Source organism: Camelus dromedarius, chromosome 9 (genome assembly GCF_036321535.1).
Source record: "Camelus dromedarius isolate mCamDro1 chromosome 9, mCamDro1.pat, whole genome shotgun sequence".
Lineage (NCBI taxonomy): Eukaryota > Metazoa > Chordata > Mammalia > Artiodactyla > Camelidae > Camelus > Camelus dromedarius.
In genome coordinates, this window is record NC_087444.1 from 52078597 (window position 1) to 52103763 (window position 25167).

Here is a 25167-nt window from a genome sequence, read left to right on the forward strand (position 1 = left end):
TTACAGCAAAACTGAGCAGAAAGTAGAGTTACCAAATGCCTCCTGCTCCCCGCCACACACAGCTACCTCTAAAATCCAAAATCAATATCCCACACCAGGGGTAGATTTGTTGCAACTGATGAGTCTACACTGACACAACATTATCACCTGAAATCCATAGTTTACATTAGGGTTCACTCTTGTTGGTGTCCTTCTTGTGTGTCTGGACAAATGTATAATGACATATGTTCACCAATACAGCAGCATACAGAGTATTTGCACTGCTCTAAAAATCCTGTGTGCTCCACTTGTTCATCCGTCCCACCCCAACACTGGCAACCACAGATCCTTTTTACTGTCTCCATAGTTGTGCCTTTTCCAGAATGTCATAGAGTTGGAATCATACAGTATGTAGCCTTTTCAGACTGGCTTCTTGCACTTAATAATATGCATTTTAGTTTCCTCCATGTTTTTTCATGGCTTAATACCTTATTTCTTTTTAATACTAAATAATATTTCATCCTATGGATGTACCATAATTTGTTTATCCATTCTATTGAAGGGTATCTTGGCTGCTTCAGAGTTTTAGCAACTACAGATAAACCTGCTGTAGACATCCATACGCAGGTTTTTGTATGGACAAGTTTTTAACTCAATTCGGCTAAGTACCGTGGAGTGCAATTGCTAGATCATATTAAAATTCATCTTTAATTTTTGCTTGGTAGATAGTGGTGATGGTTGCACAACATTGTGAATGTGCTTAATGCCACTGAATTGTACACTTAAAGTGGATAAAAGGGTAAATATGTGTTTTACTACAATAAAAATAAATTTATAAAAAATAAATTAAAAAAATACAAACAGGTGTCTAAAAAAACTTAATTTGAAAGTTCAGGTAGGAGATATGTATATCAAACTGACATAATTTAAAACTTGCTAGTCTAAAAGTTCTCAGAATCTCCAATTAGCCTGAAAAACCTATTTTATGTGTTTATTATATGTAACTGATTGCTCAGTTCTTGTTAAAATTGTTTTAATGCCAGGTACTGTTAGCATGGTTATCGAAGTACATATTGAAAAAAAGTAGGGGGAAACCTTTTTAGCTTAATTTAGAATACATTGCAGAAACTGATCTTTTTTAACTTAATAAACTAAACCCAACCTTGCTAAGTAGAAGGGGGCAACGACACTTTAGCAATTTTGCAGAGAAATGTCAAAGAGAAATCTAAATCTTAAACAGCATTAGAGTGAAAAGGCATAGGAACTGTCTGGCAGATGAATCAAAATTTCTTCATATGTAAGCAAGAATTCTAAGATATTGTCATTATTGCACTAGTATTTCCAGAATTATCCCAGTTACTTCCAGGAAGTAGCAATCCATTAAGAGCCTCTGCCTCAACAAATATCACCAGTAGCTTAGAGAATTTCTTATATTTAAAAAATACTAATTTCTCAGCATTGTTAGTAGGCTTCTTTCAGATTTGCAAATCCCTAAACAAAATTTGTTTTATAAATATGACTTTAAGTAACTAGACATAGCCATAATTTAGCTAATTAGGCATTGCCTATTTGTTTTTGTTTTTTTTCTTTTAGTGGTAAAATTGTGGCATCTTTGCCCACATTATAAAGGCAGCATGATAGAGGAAGAAAAATTGTCTGGAGAATTGGAATCTAGTCCTGACTTTGCCATTGTATGATCTAAAAAAGTCATAATCTCTCTGATTTAATTTCCTCATCCATAAAATGGAATATTACATCATCTTCCTGATGTTATTATCGTTAGCATAATATTAAAGATAATGTATGTAGAAACTCTGAAGTACTAAAAAATGCAAATGTAAGGTAATATAGTCTAGAAATCCTAAGCATTTATTATAATTTGTCTATATTTTTAGCCATAAGTCATAGAAAGTTGCTCTCATGATACATAAAACTAATAGAAGAAAAAGAGCTGTTTTCTTCTTTTATAATTAAAGTTGACTAATTCTGTTTTTTAATATTTTTAAAAACATTCAAATAATTAAGAACATTGTTTTTGATGTCCATTTTTTCTTTCTTTTCAATTTGCAAAAATCTGACTCATACTTAAGATTTTGTAATGTCTTTTTGATACTAAAATGTCAGTTACTTCAGTTAATTGATTTAGTTCATAAAAATCAAACACCTGGCCAATTTAATTAAATCAGTTATTTTGATATGGACTATTGGTTCTGAATCTTCTATGAACTACTTCACAGGGCAGAATACCCTCTGTACCATCTAGTCATCTTTCTTTTTCCTGCCATTGTGGAAAAACAGCTCACTAGTTACTGTGTGTGCGTGTGGTGTATTATACATAACATAAAAATCACCATTTTAACACTTTTAAGTGTATAAGTCAGTTGCATTAAGGACACTTACAGTGTTGTGTCACCACTATCCATTTCCAGAACTTTTTAGTCATCCCAAGCTGAAACTCTGTCCCCATGAAACAACACTTAATGCCCCATTCCCCACTCCCTATAGCCCCTGAATCTAGTCTCTATGAATTTGACTAATCAAGGCACCTCAATAAATGGAATCATGCAGCATTTGTTCCTAAGTGTCTGGCTTATTTTACTTAACACAGCATTTCAAGGTTCATCCATGTTGTAGCATGTGTCAGAATTTCATTCCTTTTTATGGCTGAATAATATTCCATTACATTATATACACTACATTTTGTTCATTCATCCATCAATGGACTGGCTACTGCTATTGATGTAGGGTGGTGAGTTTTCAGGTAGCATAAATAAGTTACTAATTCATAATGAGATCAAAAGTATAAACAGTATCATTTTAAAAACATCAGTCCTATAAGGGAGCACCTGAATATGCTCATGAATTACCAGTGGTCTACAGTGTACACCAATGAAAGCTTTCTCTTGCTTTGCTATTAAATGTAGCATTAGACATAGTTAAGGCATTAAGCCTTAAAGTAACTAAAATATCTCCATGCCAATGACTTTCTTCTTTTCTCTGTTACAGATCCAGATTTTACTTACCTAGGAGGTATTTTAAATCCCATCCCAGGTTTAGTATATTACCTCTTTTTCCTCATGGCATCTTTGGATCAATCTTACATTCCTTTGAACATCATTCATCTGTTCTTTCTAGATTGCCAGTTCGAGCTGTCAGGAGCTGATGGAATAGTGCGTTCTAGTCAGGTAGAACAAGAAGAAAAAACGAAACCTGGTCAAGCAGTTGACTGCATATGGACGATTAAAGCTACCCCAAAAGCTAAGGTATTATTATGTATGGAGTCACTTCATAGAAGAATAAGATGTGATTTGTATAATGTATTATTTTGGTTCATGTTACTTACTGATTATTTAAACTGACACTACAACTTTTCAAAAATTAATTTGAGTCACATTATTAAGCATCTCCTAAGACCTCAGCATTGTTACAAAATATAAATTTCAGGAATATCCGACATGCGTTAAGATTGTTATTTTAAGAATTTTACGATTTTTTAAATTTGCATATTCCTAACTGGAGAGTGCCAGTGTTGATCAGTGTGATCACAGATTCATATAAAACTTGAGGAGGAGGTAAAATAGGCCGTAAGAGGTTAAAATGTCTTCTCAAAGGTCTCTGAGTTGGTCATAGCAGTGTCAGAGTCAGAACATGAATACATTGAGTCTTAGTTCTGTGTTCTTACCATGCTGTCCTCTGCTAATCATGTAGAGTTTTTTGTTGGAAAGTACCACAGGGAAGGATGTTTTTAAATAACTCTGACAGATTGAGACTGGTTGCTAACAACTTTTGCTTTTTGCTTTTAATTTGTACTTCTAGGAATAGTAACAGTTAAAATTATATTTGTTGTGTGTATATATATATATATAAGTAAAAAGAGAAAAGAGTAAGAGTAGAAGAAACCTTTAAAGAATTATAAAAACCAGATTGAGAGTTACTGGTAATATGATAGGTTAGATAACCTGAAAACTTGCCTATTACAAACACCTGGAAACATTGGATAAAATATGACAGGTATCCTTTTAAAAGCATAGATAAGCTCCAAAAAAAAGAAGGTAATTCTTCTGAACTAGAAGTGAAAAGAGAGAACTATGAACTGGGGCAATAAAATAAAGACAGAAATTGATGGTACAAATACTCCTTGCTGGTTTCAGTAACCTGTGACTCCTCAGGAGTAGATGTGCCGGGACCTTGGTATTAATACCCGCACTGAGACAGGAAAAGAAGGTCCAGGGTTCATGTTGCCTTTGTGAGATCCCTCACGTAAAGCTGGAACCCTGAAAAGGAGATGATTGCCATGAATTGGTAGATTAGAAAAAATCACCCACTAGCACAAATTGATGACAGAGAAGCTTTTCTTCGTGGGCTCAGCCTCAGGATGGGAGCAAGGCTGAGCTGTCTCCTAACATTTTACACCTAGGAGCCTATCTTTATATTAGAGTTTTGGATGTGAATTTACATTCCATGCTCTATGAGGAACCACTTAGCCCAACAATCAACAAAATGATCCTGGGTTTATAAAACCTTCTGAGACACCTGGGAAAAATAAATGCAAAATAACCATGGAGGCTGTAGAATTGTCATGGATGAAACACTGCTGAAGGTAACTCACAACCCAGCATTGTGAACAACCCATCACAAGTGAGTCAGCTGGTGTAACAGCAAGAAGCTTCTCAGATGCTCGAGAACTGAAGTGTGTTAAATATCCTACAAGAAGGAATCAAAAAGATGAGAAAGAAAAATGACCAAGTACACTTTAAATGTAACCGAACAGAACTTCCTCAAGTAAAAAGTATAGTGTTGAAAGATAGATTTGAGAAAAGTACCCAGAAAGTAGCTTGAGGGTGAGGGAAAGTGGCAGTTTATTAAGAAAATTTTCGAGAATTGACAAATTTGTCAAAAAGTGTTGACAATACATGTAGTGACTCTGAAAGCCAAGGGGAAAAAACTGTTTTAATTGACACTCAGTTACATGGGACACCACACAACAAAAATATCTTTAAAACAACTGAAAAGAAAAGAGAGATTGCCTATGAAGAATAACATCAGAATCATCAATAGCAAAATAGAAGCCAGAAAACAGTAATGTCTTCGAAGTACTAAGCAAAAATATTAACTGGCAATCTAAAATTCAAAAATTCCATATCCAACTAAACCATCATTCAAGAATGAGGATAAAATTAAGGTATTTCTGGGCAAAAATAATAAATGGACCGAATACTGAAGTTAAAATCCAAATATATCCTGTTTTTGGTTAACTACAGGACATTTTGAAAATATAAAAACAAAAGAAATACCAAACAGCAAAAGAGAGCTGACATAACTGTTGAAATAGACATCATGATGGTCACTAATTCACAAGGAAGATGCAGTTTTAAATTTTATGTATTAATGTAGCCTCAAAATGTACAAAACATGAATTGACAACTGCTGGGGGAATTGACAAATCCACAATTATAATATGTATTTTTTTAACCTCTTGGTAATTAATCAAGCATACAAAAAAATTAACAAAGCTTAGAAGGTTTAAACAACACAGTATGCCTAATGGGACCTGGTATCTTTTCTTGTAACATCCAGAGAATGTACATTCTCTACAAGCATGCATGAAACATTTATATGAAAACTGATCCAGACGCTGGATGAAGAAAGAGTCTGATAGACATACCAGAGCTTGGTATCAAGCAGAGCATCCTCTGACAAAAATGCAATTAAATGGGAGCCAGCAACCAAAAGATAACTTTAAAACCCCAAACATTTGGAAATTTAATATACCATTTAGTAGTTCATAGGTCACAGAAGAAATCAGGATGGAGATTTGAACACATTCAAAATGTAGCAATAATGAAAATACTACATATCGAAACTTGTGGGTTGCCCCTAAAAGTACGTCAAGGGAATTTATGACCATAATTGCTTCCTTTAGAAGAAGAAAAGGCTTTAAATTTAATGAGCTAAGATTCAACTGAAGTTTTAAAAGAATGACAAAAAGGAATCCAAAGTAAAGGTGATAATAAAAGAACAGAAATAAATGAAATTAAAAATTTACAAGAAGAAAAAAAACAACAAAACCAAAAGCTGACCCTTTGTAAAAAATAAATAGGTAGATAGATAGGTAGCTAGCTAGCTAGCTAGCAGTAGGCATGCCTCTGGCAAGATTGATCTAGAAAAAAAGAAATAATATCAGAAGTGAAAAAGGTCATAAGTTAACCGCAGATGAGATTTAAAACTATTATAAAACAAACTATGAAGAACTCCTGAAGAAAAAGAAAAAAAATTGAATATTTATTGAATAAATAAATTACAAAGGGAAGAAGAAAACCAGACTTTTTAGTGATGGCTGTTCTGACAGGTTTGAGGTGTACCTCATTGTGGTTTTGATCTGCATTTCTCTGATGATTAATGATGTTCAGCATCTTATCATATGCCTGCTGGCTGTCTGTGTGTCTTCTTTGGAGAAACATCTGTTGAGTCTTCTGCCCATTTTTGGATTGGGTTTTTTGGTTTTTTGTTGTTGAGTTGTATAAGCTGTTTACATATTTCAGAAACTAAGCCCTTGTCAGTTGCATCATTTGCAAATATTTTCTCCCAGTCAGTAGGTTGTCTTTTCGTTTTGTTTATGCTTTCCTTTGCTTGCAAAAGCTTGTAAGTTTGATTAAGTCCCCTTTGTTTACTTTTGCTTTTATTTTTATTGCCTTGGGAGACTGACCTAAGAAAACGTTGCTACAATTACATCAGAGAATGTTTTGCCTGTGTTCTCTTCTAGGAGTTTTATAGTGCCAGGTCTTATGTTTAGGTCAAAAGGAGACACTTGGTAATTGACACTACAACAATTTACTGTTGATATGAGATCTCTGTCTTACAGTTGACAAAAAATGCATTCTTAAATGTTAGAACTAAAACTTAGAAGAAAATATAGGAGTATATTTCTATAAACATTGGTCAGGAAACAGTTTAGTAAAAACAAAGAAGAGACAAAGTACAAGCCATAAAGATAAAATTCATCGTTTACTACATTAAAATAAACTTGACTTCCAGAACCAGCCAAGATGGAGTAAGCCCACTACAGCTCATTTCTCTTAACTTATTATAGCTGAAAACTCTGGATAGAATTAAGAAAGCAACTACATGAGGATTCTGAAAAGTAACCATTAGAAGGTAGGTTTGGAGAGAAGTCAGAACTTGAATAATGACTCCGAGAGGGTCACAGGGTTTTTTTTTTCCTTCTCTTTTATCTCTTGGACTATTTCATGGAACTGATAACAGGAACTCAGAGAAAGCACTCTAGCCAGAAGGCGGGGAAAGGGGCCATTACAAACCCGAAGAGGGAATCCCTGGGTTGTTTGTTTTCCCCTCTTACCAGCTCCGCCCATGGTGAGCATCAGTCGCAACAGCTACAGCAACTGAAACCCTCAGAGAAACCCCATCTCCTTAACCAGTACAGCTTGGAAAAGGATGTGGTGATGTCTGGAGAGTATGGAGGGAACCCCCATTTTTTTTTCTCTACACTGTTAGTTACTCAGAACCCCTAACAGGTTAGGTTGCCTGATAAAACAAACAACAAAATTCAACATTTTCCATGAATTTTTAACAGGGTCCCGCATGTCAGTGTTATATTCAAAATGTTCAAGATATAGTTTAAAAATTACTCAGATGTAGAGAAACAGGGAAACAAATTATAATTCTGAAAGGAGAATGCGGTCAACAGATCCTGGTCCTAATAGGACTCAGATGTTGGAATTATCAAAGATTTTAAAGCAACAGTATAACCATGTTCCATGAGGTAAAGGTAAACACTCTGAAAATGAGTGGAAAGATAGATCTTAGCCAAATAATAGAAACTATAAAAAAAGAACCAAGTGAAAATTTTAGAACTAAAAATGAAAAATGTGTCTTAAACTTAAAACAAAACAAGACAAAAACTTCACTGTGTGGCCTAATAGGAGAATGGAGATCTTAAAGTCTTATCAACTTGAAGATACCGGTAGAAACTATCTAACTTGAAGTAATGAGAAAAAAGAAAACAAATTATAGTAGAGCCTCAGGGACCTGTGGGCCAATTTCAAAAGACCTAAAATTCATATCACTTAAATTCCAGATGGAGAAGAGGAAGAGATTGTTACAGAAAAAATAACTCAAAGAAATAATTGCCTAAAAATGCCCCAAATTTGGTGAAAGACATAAATTTACAGATTCAAGAAGCTTGGCAAACACCAAATAGGATCAAAACAAACAAAAAACAAAGCCTACAAGTATCAAATCAAACTCCTTGAAACCAAAGATTGAAAGCTTTGAGATCTGATAGAGAAAAATGATGCATTTCGTATAAGGGAACAATCTGAATAACTGTGGATTTCTCCTCAGAAGTCATCAAAGCATAGTACATCAGATCTTTAACTGCTGAAAAAAAGAACTGTGAACTTCAGAATTTTATATCCAGCAAAAATATTCTTGCAGGAGTGAGGGCAAAATAACTACATGTTGTAATGAAGACTTTCATTCCCTGCAGACCTGCTATAGAAGAAATGCTAAAGGAAGTTCTTTAGATAAAGGAGAAATGGTACTAGAAAGACTCTTGGACTTTTATGAATGAAAGGAAACAGAAATGGTAAATATCTGGATAAATATAAACCATTTACCAGCATCAGGAACAAAAGTGAGGATATCACTTTAGACCCTCCAATGCTAAAAATAATAATAATAAAATGCAGTGAAAAGTCATGAGTGAAAAATCAGATGACTTAGATGAAATGGACAGATTCCTTAAAAGCCACAAACTGCTCAAATACAGCAAAGAAGAAGTATGTAATCTAATGGCCATATATTTATGAAATAAATTAAATTAATAGTTAAAAACCTCCTTACATAGAAAGCTCCAGGCCTAGATGGATACAGTGACAAATTATACCAAACATTTAAAGAAGAAATAATACTAATTCTTCACAATAATACCAGTTCTTCACCCTGATACCACCAAAGATCAGTATTCCCCTGTGATATTTTGCTTTCTAATAAAAAATATATATTTGCTCTTCATTCTCATTTCTAGCACAGAGTTCACAAAACCCTTGGAATTTCCTAAGCACGAGCAATGAGAGCATCTTTTAATATTTGTCCTCAGTTCCTGGAAATGTTTCAGAGCGATAAAGTTGAAATGGACGTTTTGTTTTTCATAACAAGCCCCTTTCAACCACAACTGAATTTATGTTAATGAGAACTTCTGGAAGTCCCCTAAAAATAGGCACTGGTTACCAGGGGAACCAACAAATAGAGAATTGGATCTTTCAGTCTCACCCCCTGATTTCTGGGAATAGGAGAGGGACTGGAGGTTGGATGAATCTCTGATAGACATTGATTTAGTTTGTTATGCCAATGCAACAGAACCTCCATAAAATCAGAGGTGGTTCAGGGAGCTTCCAGGTTGGGGAGCAAGAATGCTTCTACAGGCCGTTGTGCCAGGCCTGAAACTCTGTTGGGACAGAAGCTCCTTTGTTCTGCACCTCACCCTGTATATCTCCGTCTGGCTGTTGACTCGTATCCTTTAATATCTTTTGTAGTGACTGGTAAACTGGCTTCCTGAGTCCTGTAAGTCACTCTAGAAAATTAATGGAACCCAAAGAAGGGACTGTAGGAACCTCAGATTTATAGCCAGTCAAGTCAGAAGCAGAGGTGACAGCCTGAACTTGTGATTGGCATCTAAAGTGGAGGCCAGTCTCCTGGGACTGAGCCCTCAACCTTTGGAATCTGATGCTGCCTTTGGGTTAGTGGTGTCAGAATTAGACTGAATTGTAGGACACCCAGCTGATGTTTGAGAATTCTTGGTAGTGTAGGGTGGGGGGACCTCCACATGTTGTAATTGGTATCATTATCGTTACTTCAGAAAATAGACGCAAAAATCCTCAACAAAGTATTAGTCTAATCCAGCAATGTACACTTGCATAATCACAGCCAAGGGTGGTTTATCCTAGGAATGCAAGGCTGGTTCAACATTTGAAAAATCAGTGTAGTTATATAAAAAAGAATAAAGAAGAAAAACCATATGATTACCTCAATTTAAGAAAATCAACACACCGTTCATGATAAAAATATCAGAAAAGTAAAATAGAGTGGAACTTTTGTAACCTGATAAAGAGTGTCTGCCAAAACCTATAGCTGACATGGCACTTAATGGTAAAAAACCTGAATGTATTCCCCTCAAAATCAGCAGCAGGGTAACTCCGACTTAACACCATACTGGAAGTTGTATACAGAGCAAAATGGCATACAGATTGAAAACTGTTTTTGCAGATTACATGATTATCTATGTTAAAAAAAAAATTACATAAAATACACCCTCAAAATAGCTCTTGGAACAAATAAATCGGTTTGGCAAGGTTGCAGGATAAAATATCAATAGACAAATAGCAATTATATTTTTATATATACAGTTGACCCTTGAATAGCATGAGTTTGAACTGTACAGGTCCACTTTTACACAGATTTTTTTAAGGGTAAGTATATAATACTACACCATCCATGGTTGATATGGAGGGCCAACTGTAAAGTTACCTGTGGATTTTTGACTGTGGAGGGTCAGCACCCCTAACTTCCGTGTTATTCAAGGGTCAACTACAGTAGCTGGTTCAACATTTGTAGACTTGAAGAATGAACAGTTGGAGTTCAAAATTAAGAAAGCAGCAGTACCATTTAAAATAGCACTCCTCCTCCCCGCCTCAAAAATACATACAGCATCTGTAAACTGAAAACTTGCAGAACCCTGATGAAAAAATTCAAAGAAGACGTAGATAAATGGAGATGTACACTGTGTGTACCTGTGGATGGACTCAATAATGTTAACGTGTCAGTTCTTCGGAAATTGACCTATATAGACAAACACAGTTCAAATTAAAACCCAGCTTTATTTTTGTAAATATTGACAAGCTGTTTCTAGAATATAATGAAAAGGCAAAGAATTATAAGTAAAAAAATTTTGAAAAAGAACAAAGGTGGATGACTCACTACCTGATTTCAGGACTTTAAATCTTTAGTAAGCAAGACAGTGTGGTACTGACAAAAGGACTAACACAGAAATCAATGGAATGGAATAGAGCCCAGAAACAGATTCATACCAATATAGCTAATTGATTTTTTTTTTTTACAGAGATACAAAGGCAAATCAATGGAGAAAGGATAGTCTAGTCTTCAACAAATGGTGCTGGAACAATTTGACTATGTCAAAAAGACAAAAACAGCCTTGATCTATATCCGATATCCTATACAATAAAATTAACTCAAACTATATCATAGACATTTATAATAAAGCTTTTAGAAGAAAACATAGGAGAAAATCTCTTTGACTTTGGGTTAGGGAAAGAGTTCTTAGGTATCACATCAAAGAAGATTCTATTAAAAAAAAAGTTGTAAATTGAACTTCATTAAAATTAAAACTTTTTCTCTGTAAATGACACTGTTGAGTGAAAAGAAAAGGCACTAGGAGAAAATACTTACGAAACACTTACCAAAAGTTTTCTTTAACCCAGAACTCAAAACTCAACAACAAGGAAACTGCCCAACTTAAAAATGTGCAGAAGATTTGAACAGACACCTCACCAAAGAAGATTCAGTCATTACAAAAATGCAAATTAAAACCACAATGGAATAGCCCTATACCTCTATTAAAATAACTATAATTTTTGGTATCTGACAATACCAGATGCTGGGAACTGTATAGAGCAACTGAAAATCTGTTAACACTCGTGATGGGAATGCAAAATGATATAGCTGTCTTGCAAAACAGCTTGGTGGTTTCCTGTACAGATACCATGTGATTTAGCAGCCTCCTGGCTGGGTACACAGTAGAAGTAAAAACATGTTTACACAAAACAAACCTGAGTGTGAATCTTCATGGTAACTTCATCCATAATAACCAAAAACTGGGAAAAGTCCAAGTGTTTTCCAGTTGTTGAAAGAATAAACTCTGGTACATCTATGTAGTGAAATCTATTCAGCAGTACAAAGAGATGAACTGCTGGGACAGACAGTAGCAGAAGAGTCTCAAGTGTGTTGTGCTAACTGAAAGACTCCAGACGCAGAATACTGTGTGATTGTGTTTCTGTGAAATTGTGGGAAAGGTGAAGCTGCAGGACAGCAAGAGAGCACCATGGCAGGGATCTAGACTGGAGATGGATTCAGACTGCCGAGGAGCTTCAGGAGAGAATTTTGGGGGGCGATGGGACTCTTCTTGATTATGGTGGCTGTCGCGTGACTCCGTGCGTTTGTCAGAGAATTTTATTATGTATTACTTGAGATGAGATTGAATGTCTTGGTATGCTCAAATGTCAGCAAGGATTGAGTAATGGAAATGCTCTTAACTTGCTTTAGAAGAATAAATAGCTTTAGCCACTTTTGTAAGCGATTTGGCATGCTCTGGTAAAGCTGAAAATGGCCACAACCTGCAGCACAGCAACCACGCTTCTAGATATACACCCAGATACTCATCACACAAGAGCGTAATGAGAGTACAAGGGTGTTTGCAGCAGTATTTAACATTTTAAAAAGTAGACAAGGATAACTGGATAGAGATTTATTTCTACAGTAGATACAAGATTTTTAAATGTACAAAACAATACCATGCATTTTATAGATACAGAAATTTAAAAATCTAAAAATGCATGGGAATTATAAAAATCATGCTCAGAATAGGGTATGTAGGAGAGACAGTGGGAACATAGGAGACTTTAGCTGTGCAAGTGACCCTTGAACAGCGCGGGGGCAGGGCCACCGACCCACTCACAGTTGAAACTCTGAGTATAACTTTACAGTCGGCCCTCTGTATCCGAGGTTCTGCACTCACAACCAGCTTCAGATGGTGTGTATTTATTGAAAAAAATCCACATAAGTGGACTTGTACCGTTCGAAACTATGTTGTTCAAAGATTAGTTGTACACAGGTTGGAACTATGCAGGTCCACTTATATGCAGATTTTTTTCAATGAACATTGTAGTACTGCAGGATCCACAGTTGGTTGAATCTGTGGGTGCAGAACTATGGATACGAAGGAACCACAGATACAGGGAGGCCAACTATGGGACTTGAGGATCTGCAGATTTTGGCATCCAGAGCAGGTCCTTCCTGGAACCAATTCCCCATGGATACTAAGGGATGACTGTACAGAGTTTTGTTTTTGTTTTTTTTTTTCAATTTGATAATATTTTTAATAATTAAATATTTAAATGTGTAAGTGAAATTAACACTTTAGGTCTTGCTCCTTTTTGAAATACTTCATGAAGAAATGATTCTACAAATCTTTTTTATAATTTTAGGAGTATTATTTAGAATGTTGAATATTGGAGAATGTTTTAATAAAAGTAAGTTTTTTTTTTTAGAGTTAACATAAAAAATACTGTACACAGTTGACATAGGAATTGGATCAAATTTTTGAAACTGTTTTAAACGAAAAGAGTGAACAGATGGTTTTGTTTAAGAAATTTAAAAGAAAAATGTTAAAGACCACCATAATCCTTGAATATTCAAAATGGGGTAAACTAGTTAATAGGTGATGTTCAAGAAAAATTAACTTATGTATACAGAAGAGGTCACTGGTGTTTGAGTATATAAGTAGTGTTTTAGTTTGTTGTTATCAGTGGCCTTTCCATAAAAATAACAGCTGTCTGAGGATTTCATTGCATTTCTGTTGGGGTCTTCGGGGGCTCCAGTAAATAGCATCCTTTTCCCCACTAGAGTCATGAACCAATTGAGAATGTGGAGATTGAAAATAGCCCCTTTATTACAGCAAAAGCTGGGGAAGGAGCTTAGAGAGTCAGATTGGATGTGCTAATTCCCTACACACTAGTTCCACCTCCCACCTGGGTCTAGACTGAACCATCCCATCCAAGGGAAGTGCTTCTGCAGAAGAGACCCATTTACCCGGGTCACTGTTTCTTACTCACTGGTCCAGGGAAAGACGGAAGGAAAAAGAGATTGTGTTCCTCCCCATCTAGATAAGTCGCTCCACCTCCTGGGGAGGGTATAAGAGAGCTGCGAGGCCAGGAGTGTTCTGTAAAAGACCTCATCTTCTGCGATCTGGGGGAGAGAAGAGCAGTTGGCGCTCCCCTCCACCCATTTCAGTTTGTCGGCTTCATGTTAGAAATGCTTTCTGAACTAAACTATTAACTTCAATATTTAACTATATTCACAATAGAAAAGAATTTCATTCTTGTCATATGATTTACCTTACAACTTTGCCTTAAAGTGTAACCTTAAAAAGTTACATCTCTAAAGAGCAGTTACTGTGGTCTTGTAAAAGTACTGTTTCTTTCAATTAAAAAATAAAGCAGAGTAAATACTTCAGACTTCTCATTTTCCTGATGATTAGCTCTACCAAAACTAGGTTTTATAAACCGAGTCACTTTTTCATTAATTGCCCAGAGCAAGAATTATACTGGATATAATTAGCATATGATCCTCTCATTGGAAGACCTTACAATCTAATGGAGAAGACAGATCATTACAGTATTAGTGATACTCACTACCAGAGAACCATGGGCAGAATGTTTTGGTTATATAAATGATGGAGAAATTAATGAGAACAGATGGTATATTTAAGCAAACATATTGCTTCTATATTAAAGTACATTTATGGAGATTTTGTTAAGTTTTGAAATGGAAATCCATTACCAGTAATTTTCCACTATTCTCATTAAAGTGGCAAACTGGTCATTTCAAATAAGCCTAAATTACTATGTCAAATATAGCTCTTTGAGCTATATTTTTTGGTTGTTTACTCTTGGTTTTATGCCATCAAGGTATTTTAGGAGGGAAAATATCCGACCTTAACATTTTTTTTTATGGGTGTGGCGTCATCCTTCTACCGCAGAGATTAACAGCTAGCAAGTGAATACTCATTAGGTATCTTCAGTGGTGATCAAAGAAAATCTTTATTCTTCATTCACTGAAATTTTATTTTAATCGTAGAGTCACATATGAGCAACTAGAGCCAAAAGAATGAAACCGGGTGTGAGAGTGTATGTGTGTGTGTGCCTGTGCACATGGAAGGCACCCAGGGAATGGGAAGAACACACACTTTCAGGGTAATACCAACCTAGCTTCAAATCCTCGCCCTCAGTAACCTTGGGCAAGTTCCTTAATCCTGCTGAGCCTTAATTTCCTCCCTGTCTATAAAGAATAATACTTGCTTCATTCTGTTCTTTTAGAGATTATGCTCAAAGTCTTTCTAAGCCCACAACCTGAAGATTAATGTTCATGGTCTTTCTGAGCCTACAATCTAAAGGAAATCTTCCAATAAGGATGGGCCAAGCATACTTTAAGAATAACTTAGTGCCAGGTGGCAAGCTGCCTATAAAATTTGAAGGCAGAGGATACTAAACAAAATAAAACACTAATTGTGTTTATTTTGATACTCCAGTTTAAATCTTTCTGACTGAAAATGTAGAAATTGTTATTTATGGAATAAAATCTTAAAACCACTTCAGTATGCAATGGTAAGATAGCAGGTAAATAAATGACAAGAGGGGGAGAGTATAGCTCAGTGGTAGAGAGCATGCCTGGCATGCATGAGGTCCTGGGCTCAATCCCCAGTACCTGCATCAAAAAAATAAGTAAACCTAATTACTCCCCTCTACAAAAAAAGAAAAAAAATTAAATATAAATAAAAAAAATAGATAAATAAATAAATAAATAACATCCCGGAAATTATTGCAGCTATGAAGAGAATAGATAAGTTTCGATGTGTTACAGCCAGGATGTGTGTATCTTACAATTAAACTTAGGTTTTTAAAATGTGAAGAAAAACTGAAAAAAGTTAATCACAATAATTGTTAGAGTAACAGAATTATGAGTGTTTCTTTTATTTTCCCAGTTTGTTAGCACCATGAGATTGTTTCTATAACAAGGAAAATGGGTAAGACAGTCATGCCTCATAGAGCAAAAAAAAAATCTCTTTATAGACAAAACACAAACTTTAGGTTCCTTGATGCTTGGTTCCATTAAGACAACTAAAGAAACAGACCTTTAGTCTTAGTTCTTTTACCTACTTAGACATCAGCCTTTAATCTGTTGTGTTTTTTGTCTGCTGTTATAACTCAATTCAGTCTACATAGTGATTGGATAGTAAAACTAGAAAATTAAAATCAATGTATATTTTTAAAAAGTGTTTTTCATTGTTTTATTGTTACAGATTTATTTGAGGTTCCTTGATTATCAGATGGAGCACTCAAATGAATGCAAGAGAAACTTTGTTGCAGTCTATGATGGAAGCAGTTCTATTGAAAATCTGAAGGCCAAGTTCTGCAGCACTGTGGCCAACGATGTAATGCTAAAAACAGGAGTTGGGGTGATACGGATGTGGGCAGATGAAGGTAGTCGGCTTAGCAGGTTCAGAATGCTCTTTACTTCCTTTGTGGAGCGTAAGTAAATAGTTCCTGTAACATTGAGATCTTTTACATAATCATTTATTCAGAGTACAATTATTAAGTATTTCCTTTTGACAAAGACTGCAGGTCACAGAATGTAGAAGTAACTTGGTCTTTGTATTCTCAAGGAGTTTACTGTCATGGGTGAAAAAAAATGGAAATGCATAAATTGAAGCACTATCTTAGTATAAAGGGATAAACACATAATAGGGGATGCAGAAAGTGGAGACTTCTTTCAAGATTCTCAAAACTCAAAGTAATTATCAGTAGTGTTAATTTAGTGTGGTGAGTAGTTGTGAATCCACCAGACCATGCATCCCCAAAGATTTAGATAGACTGTTTTCTTATTTTAACTTTTTAATTTTTAAATGATTTTAATCTCATACAAAGTGGTTGAAAATAGTAAGAGTTCTCATATGCCCTTCACTCAGATTCTCTGGTGTTAACGTCTTACCAAATCATAGTAAAGCTGAAAAGTAACAGATAAAGTATTATTAACCAATACATAGACCTTACTCAGCTATCACTAGCTTTTCCACTGGTGTCCTTTTATGATCCAGGATCCCACATTGCATTTAATTGTCATGTCTCCTTCAGTCTCCTCTGATTAGGACACTTCCCAGCCGTTAATGACCTTGATGCATTTGAGGAGCACTGGCCAGTTACTTAGTAAAATGCCTGTCAGTTTAGGTTTGTCTGTGTTCTCTCATGGATTCAGTTGAGATTATGCATTTCTGTCAAGAGTCCCATAGAAATTACAGCATGCCTTTCTCAGCACACCACTCCAGTGAGGAGGGGTTACAGGATGTGGGTTTTCCTTACAGTAACTTGGATCACTTCCTTAAGGTACTGCCTGCCAGGGTTCTCCACTATAGACTTAATTTTCCCTTTCTAATTAATAAGTCTCTTTGAGAATGTGTATATCCACTTTGTTGATGGTTTCCTTTGTGGTGCAGAGCTTTTTAGTTTGATGTAGTGTCATTTTTTATTCTTGCTTTTATTTCTTTGCCTGAGGGGACATAGCCAGAAAAATGTTTCTAAGACTGAGAGCAAAGAGCATACAGCTTGTTTTCTTCTAGGTCTTACATTCAAATATTTAATCCATTTGGAGTTGATTTTTGTGTATGGCATAAGGTAGTGGTCTAGTTTCATTCTTTTCAATATGGCTGTTCTGTGTTCCCAGTGTCATCTATTGAAGAAGGCTGTTCTTTCTCCATGGTACATTCTTTGCTTCTTTGTTGTAACTTAATTGTCCGTGTGTGTGTAGGTTTATTTCTGGGCTCTCAGTTCTGTTTCATTAATCTATGTGTCTGTTTTCTACAAATAACATGCTATTTGGAGGATTTTGGGAGGGGGGGGTTTCCTCAGTACAACTAACATTTACACTTTATTTAACTCTCAAAAATGTGCTGCTTTAGAACAAAAAACTTCATTGTCACTTTAGATTTATGCATATGTAGAATACATCTTTCATTCCTGATTTAATGGATATTCTTCTGATTTTTTCTATCACTATCATGTTTGCCATTTTTTAATTGAAGTATAGTCAGTTTACAATATTGTGTTTTGGGTATATAGCATAGTGATTCAGTTATATATTTTATATATATATGTATGTATATATATATATATATATATATACACACACACATACATATACATGTATTTACACACACACCTTTTCATATTCTTGTTCATTATAGGCTCTTACAAGATGTCGAATATAGTTCCTTGTGCTGTACAGTAGGACCTTGTTGTTTATCTATTTTGTATATAGTGGTTGGTATCTGCAAATCCCGAACTCACAGTTTATTCCTCCCCACCTCTTTCCCCCCTGGTAACTGTAAGTTTGTTTTCTATGTCTGTGAGTCTGTTTCTGTCTTATAAGTTCACTTCTTCCATTTTTTTAGATTTCACATGTAAGTGATATTATAAGGTATTTTTTTTTCCTTTCTGACTTACTTCACTTAGTATGACAATCTCCAGGTCCATCCATGTTGCTGCAGGTGGCGTTATTTCATTCTTTTTAATGGCTGAGTAGTATTCCGTTGTGTGTATATATACCACATCTTCTCTATCCATTCATCAGTCGGAGGACAGTTAGGTTACTTCTGTGGCTATTGTGAACAGTGCAGCCATGAACTTTAGGGTGCATGTATCTTTTCGAGTTAGAGATTTCTCCAGTTATATGCTGAGGAGAGGGATTGCTGGATCACATGGTAAGTCTATTTTTAATTTTTTAAGGAATCTTCATAGTCTTTTCCATAGTGGCTGCACCAATTTACATTCCCACCAACAGTGTAGGAGGGTTCTTTTCTCCCCATGACCTTTGCAGGAATTATTGTGGACTCAGTATTCTTTTTCTGGTTTCTTTAGACGTAAGGTTAGAATTGAGATTTTTCATTTCTTGAAATTAAGTCTGTATTGCTATAACCTTCCATCTTAGTATTGCTTTTGCTGCATCTCCATAGATTTGGTATGCCATACTTTCATTTGCCTTGAGGTACTTTTTAAATTTTTCCTCTCATTTCTTTGCTGACTAATACTTGTTTGGTAGCATTTGTTTAGTCTCCAGATATTTGTGATTTTTCCAGTTTCCTTCTTGCAGTTGGTTTCTAGTTTTATACCATTGTGCTCAGAAAAGATAATTGATATGATTTTAGTCTTAAGTTTAAGTCTTAAGACTTTATTTTGTGTTCCAAAATATGGGCTGTCCTTGAGAATGCTTCATGTGCATTTGAGAAGAAATGTGTATTCTGCATTTGGTGGATCAAATGTTCTGTATAAATCTATCAAGTCCATCTGGTGTAATGTTTCATTTAAGTTCAGTTTCCTTGTTGACTTTTTGTCTGGGTGACTTATCCTTTGATGCATGTGGGGTGTTAAAGTCTCCTACTGTTACTGTGTTGCTGTCAATTTCTACCTTTAGGTCTGTTAGTAATTGCTTTGTATATTTTGTTGCTCCTATGTTAGGTGCATATATATTAATAACTATTATGTCTTCTTGATAAATCATCCTCTTTATCATTATATAATATCCATGTTTGTTTCTTGTTACCTTTTTTGGCTTGAAGTTTATTTCGTCTGATAAGCTACCTCCACTTTTCATGGCTGCTGTTTGCTTGGAATATCATCTTCCATCCCTTCACTTTGAGCCTATGTTTGTCTTTAGCTGAGGTTAGTTTCCTGGAGGCAACATACAGTTGGGTCTTGTTTTTTAATTCTTCCATCCTCTCTGTGTCTTTTGATTGGTGAATTCAGTTCATTTACATTTAAGGTGCTTATTTAAATGAGGACATAGTACTGCCATTTCATCTTTTGTTTTTGGTTGCTCTGTATCTCCATTCCTTTTTCCTTGTGTTTCTGTCTGCCATTTTAGTTTGGTGGTTTTCTGTATTTTTTCAGCTTCCTCTGTTTTTATGCTTCATGTCTCTGCTCTCGATTTATGGTTTGTTGTTACTATATATGGTTTGTATAAAATGTCTCATAGTTAAAATATCCCTTTTTTTCTGCTCATAGCACCTTGTCTTCAGTAGCCTATATGAATTCTAACCTTTTTTTCCTCCTCTTTCATGTTTTGTTGTCTTATAAAAAGAATTATCTCTTTTATGTTGTGAGTTTGTTGCCAAATTGAAGTAGCTATAGTTATTTTTACAGCTTTTCTCCCTTAACCTTTATGCTGTGATTAAGTGTTTAACAACCTATTCTGATACAGAGTAGCAATTTTCTGATTCTGTTTATCACCTTACTCAAAATTTCATGTACTTTTGCCTTTTCATTACAGTTCGGAGAGCTCCTTTCAGCATTTCTTGTAAGACAGGTCTAGTGTGTTGATGGACTCTCTCAGCTTTTGTTTATCTGTGAAAGCTTGCTTTCTTCTTCATGTCTGAATGATAATTTTGCTGGAAAGAGTCTTCTTCACTGACAGATTTTTTTCTTGCAGTATTTTGAGTAGGTCATTCCACTCCCTCCTGGCCTGTAGAGTTTCTTCTGAAAAATCTGATAGCCTAAACAGGGTTCCTTATAGATTAATTTTTCCCTCCCTGGCTGCCTTTAGAATTCTTTCCTTGTCAGTGAGTTTCAGCTGTTTTACTATAATGTGTCTTGGAAAAGACCTTTTGCATTGAGGTGATTAAATGTTCTCTCCACTTCATGAACTTGTATATCCAGTTTTTCCTCAGGTTTGGGAAGCTCTCAGCTATTATTTCTTTAAATAAACCCTCCATTCCCTTCTCTCTCTCATCTTCTTCTGGGATACCCATTATCCTAATGTTGCCCTTCCCAATAGAGTTGGATAGCTCTCATAGAATTTCTTCATTCTTTGGTCTTAATTCTCTTCCTTTCTACTTGTATCATTTCTAGATTTCTGTCTTCAGACTCACTAATTCTCTCTTCTGTATGGTCTGCTCTTTCCAGTGCTTCTCAGTGCTTTCTTCATCTCATTAAGTTCTTCATTAAGTTTATTTCTGAGCACATGGTTGAACGGCCTTTCTGAGTTTTCTTGTAGCTGGTTGAGTTTCTTTATGACAGCTAACTGAATTCTCCATCAGTTAGCATTATTTTGAAACTTTAAGTTTGGTTTCTGGAGAATTGTCATTTTCTTTTTGTGATACCACGTTACCATGGTTCCTCAATTGTGCTCGATGACTTACCCACTGCTGACACATTTGAAATAGCAAACACCATTTCTTCTTTAGGTAAAGCTTTTTTTTCCCCCCCTACTTGATTCTAAGGATTCAACAGGTTAGTAATTAGAGGTCTTTCTTTTTTTTCCAGTAGGTGGCTCTCTAGCACAAATTTTTGGTTTCTCTAACCTGCGCCACCTCTGGTTATATTTGAGAATCATTGTTTTCATTTTCTCATTGATTGTGCCTCCAGGGTCATTGGTACCTTGCTGCTGCTGGCATCACTGCCTGGGGCGCTGGGATTGCAGGGACCTCCACCACATCTGGGGTCTCTTGGGCCACAGGCTCTGCTGCCATGGGAGGTAAGATGGGTAGGGGGAAAGATGGAGTTGTAGGCGTCTCTGCTGTGACCGGATTTGTTAAGTTTGTGGGTGACACTGTTGCAGGCGAGGAGTAGGCTGGAATTGCTGGCACCTCCATACCTGGAGGAGTGTGGTCATAGGCCCCAGTGCCTTTGGTTCCCTGTGGCTGTAAGCGCCGTTGCAGCCAGGAGGCTGATGTTGTATGGGCTACTTCCCCTGCTGCTACCAGGTTCTCTGGGGCTGCAGGCTCAGCCACGGTGGCAGAGTGAGTCTGCTCTTCTCCTGGTTCCACGTCCTGTGTGTTCCAGGCTACCCCAGTATAGATGTACAAACGTGTACAGCTCTTCAGCATCCTGGTCTGTTGGGCAGAGTTGAGTTATGGGTATTTTACTGGCTGTAGACTGAAGAGGAGAGACAAACAGAGCATCTTGCACCCCCATTTTGCTGATGTCACTCCCTTTTATGTCCTTCTATGTTGCATAGTTTTCATTCTTACATTTAGGTCTTCGATCCACTTTGAGTTACTTTTTTAATATGGTATAAGGTAAGACCCAGCTTCATTCTTTTGCATGTGAATATACAGTTTTTGCAGAATCATTTATTCAGAGGACAGTCCTTTCCTCTTTTAATGATCTTGGCAGCCTCATCAAAAATCAATTGACCATAAATGTGAGGGTTTATTTGGGAGGCTGTTTATTCCATTGATCTATCTGTCTATCCTAATGCCAGTACCAACTGTTTTGATCACTGCAGGTTTGTAGTAAGTTTTGAAATCAGGAAGAGTGAGTTCTTCAACTTTGTTCTTCTTTTTCAAGATTGTTTTGGCTACTCAGGGTCCCTTGAGATTCCATGAATCTTAAAATAGATTTTTTTCTATTTCTGCAAAAACTACTTTTGTAATTTTGATAGGAATGACGATGAGTCTATGGATGCTTTGAGTAGTATTGTTACCTTAACAATATTAAGTCTTCCAATCCATGAACTTTGGCTATCTTCCCATTTGTTATCCTCTTTAATTTCTTTCAGCAATGTTTTATACTTTTCAGTGTACACATCTTGCATCTCCTTGGTTAAATTTTTTCCTAAGAATTTTATTCTTACCAGTGTGTTGTAAACATTCCATTTGTCCGTTGCTAGTATATAGAAATGCAACTGATTTTTGTTGACTTTGTATCCTGTAACTTTGCTGAATTTATTTAGTGTGTGTGTATGTGTGTGTGTGTCTGGTCTTTTTAGGGTTTTCTATATGTAAAATCAGGTCATACGAACAGAGATAACTTTACATTTTCCCTTCCAATTTGGATCCATTTTATTTCCTTTTCTTGCCTAATAGCTCTGGCTAGAACTTCTAGGACTATATTGAATAGAAGTGAAGGCAGACTTCCTTGTCTTGTTCCTGAGCTTAGAGGTAAAGCTTTCAACTTTTTACCATTGAGTATGATGTCTGTGGGGTTTTTGTATATGGCTTTATCATGCTGAAAATTTTTCTTCCATTCCTGCTTAATGGAGTGTTTTATCATGAAAGGGTGTTGAATTTTGTCAAATGCTTTTTCTGATTTGAGATGATCAAGTGGGGTTTTCCTCTTCATTCTGTTACTGTGTTATATTACACTGATTTTTGTATGTTGAACCATCCTTATATCCACTTGGTCATGGTGTGTAATCCTTTTAATAGGTTGATGAATTCAGTGCTAGTATTTTATTGAGAATTTTTGCATCGATATGCATAAAGGATATTGATCTGTAGTTTTATTTCCTTGAAGTTCTTTGTCTGGTTTTGATTTCAGAGTAATGCTGGCCCGTAAATGAGTAAAACGTGATCCTTCCTCTTCAACTTTTTGGAAGAGTTTGAGGATTGGTGTTAATTTTTCTTATATGTTTGGTAGAATTCATCAGTGAAGGCATCTGGTCCAGGGCTTTTCTTTGTTAGTAGGCTTTTTGATTACTGATTCAGTCTCCTCGCTATTTAGTGATCTGTTGAGATTGTCTTCCTTTTTGTTCGGCTTTGGTAGATTATGTATTTCTAGGAATTTGTCTGCCTCCTCTAGGTTAGCTGTTTGTTGGCATATAATTTGTTCTTAGTATTCTCTTCTATTCCTGTTTATATCTGTAAAATTTACACTAATGCCCCCACTTACATTTCTGATTTTAGTAATTTGAGTCTTTTTTTTCTCTTTTTCTTAGCCAGTGTAACTAAAGTTTTGCCAATTTTGTTGCTCTTTTCAAGGAACCAATTTTGGGATATTTTATTTTCTCGAGTTTTTTTTCTCTGTTTATCTCTGCTTTAATCTTTATTGCTTTAATACTTCTGACAGAGGCAAGGAACTTTGAGTTTAGTTTGAGTAAAGTTTAAGAACTTTAGTTTTCACAATTACTGATTTGAGCTCTTTCTCCTGTTTTTAATGTATGCATATATAGCTGTAGATTTCTTTCTTAGCACTGCTTTCACTGCTTCCCGTAAACTTTGGTATGTTGTGTTTTCATTCTCTTTTGTCTCAAGGCATTTTCTAATTTCCCTTATGATTTCTTCTTTGACCTACTGGTTGGTTAAGAGTATGTAGTTTAATTTCCACGTATTTGTGAATTTTCCATTTTTCCTTCTGTTAGTGATTTTTAGTTTCATTTCATTGTGATTGGAAACAATATTTTATATAAGTCTTTTAAAATTAAGAACTTTTTTGGTGGCCTGTCATATGGTCTGTCCTGGAGAATGTTCCATGTGCACTTGAGAAAAGTGTATATTCTGATGTTCTTGGGTGGGGTTTTATTTTATATGTCTGTTAGGTCCAGTTGGTTTATAGTATCATTCACATCCTTTATTTCCTTGTTGATCTTCTGTGTGGTTCTCTTCATTATTGAAAGTGGAGTATTGATGCCTTCAACTGTTATAGTAGAACTATCTAATTCTCCCTTAAATTCTGACAATGTTTGCTTCTTATATTTGGAGGGCTCTGATTTTTGTTCCATATATATTTATAATTATTATATCTTCTTGGTGAATTGACCCTTTTATCAATATTCAGTGTCTTTTGTCAGTTATGAGTTTTGACTTCGTCTTTTCTCTAATAGAGGCACACCACATTTTATTGCACTTCACTTTATTGTGCTTTACAGATACTGTATTTCTTACAGCGAAGATTTGTGGCAACCCTGTGTTGAACAAGTCTGTTGACACCATTTTTCCCACCTTTGCTCGCTTGGTGTCTGATTCCCATTTTGGTACTTCCCACAGTACTTCAGACTTTTTCATTATTACTACACTTGTTATGGTCATCAGTGATCTTTAATGTTACCATTGCAAATAGATCATGACTTGCTCTTACAATGTTTAGCATTTTTTAACAATAAAGTATTTTTAACTTTGTATTACTGTATTCAGTGTATATACATTGTTGTTTAGACATAATGCTGTTGCACACTTACTAGACTACAGTATAGTGTAAACATAACTTTTAATGCACTGGGAAACCAGACAGTTGATGAGACTCACTTTATTGGACTGCCCGCTTCATTGTGGTGATCTGGAACCAAACCCGCAGTCTCCCCGAGATGTGCCTGTATTTGTGTCACCATCTCAGCTCTCTTTTGGTAACTGTTTGTGTGGAATATCTTTCTCCATCCTTTAACTTTCAACATATTTGTGCCTTTAGATCTAAAATGACTGTCTTTCAGAGCACTATATAGTTGGATCTTGTCTTTTCATCTGTGCTGCCAATCTCTGCCTTTTGAATGGAGAGTTTTATTCACTTATATTGAAATTTCCTTACTAATGATGAAGGACTTTTGCCATTTTGC

General features: G+C 35.6%; 1 protein-coding gene across 5 annotated transcripts in view; it reads left to right on the forward strand.

Moving 5' to 3' along the window:
- NETO2 (neuropilin and tolloid like 2) overlaps nucleotides 1-25167 on the forward strand; it is a 53246-nt gene that overhangs the window by 16079 nt on the left and 12000 nt on the right. For 4 of the 5 annotated variants that reach the window (XR_010382320.1, XM_064489194.1, XM_031458516.2 and 1 more), the window contains 3 exons: nucleotides 2986-3030; nucleotides 3115-3242; nucleotides 16151-16379. Coding sequence is in view for 4 of the 5 variants with exons in the window: in XM_064489194.1 (XP_064345264.1) it covers nucleotides 2986-3030; nucleotides 3115-3242; nucleotides 16151-16379 (402 nt within the window). In the remaining variant the exon portion in view is untranslated. The remainder of the gene's footprint in view (nucleotides 1-2985; nucleotides 3031-3114; nucleotides 3243-16150; nucleotides 16380-25167) is intronic. The other variant, XM_031458517.2, reaches the window with a different exon arrangement.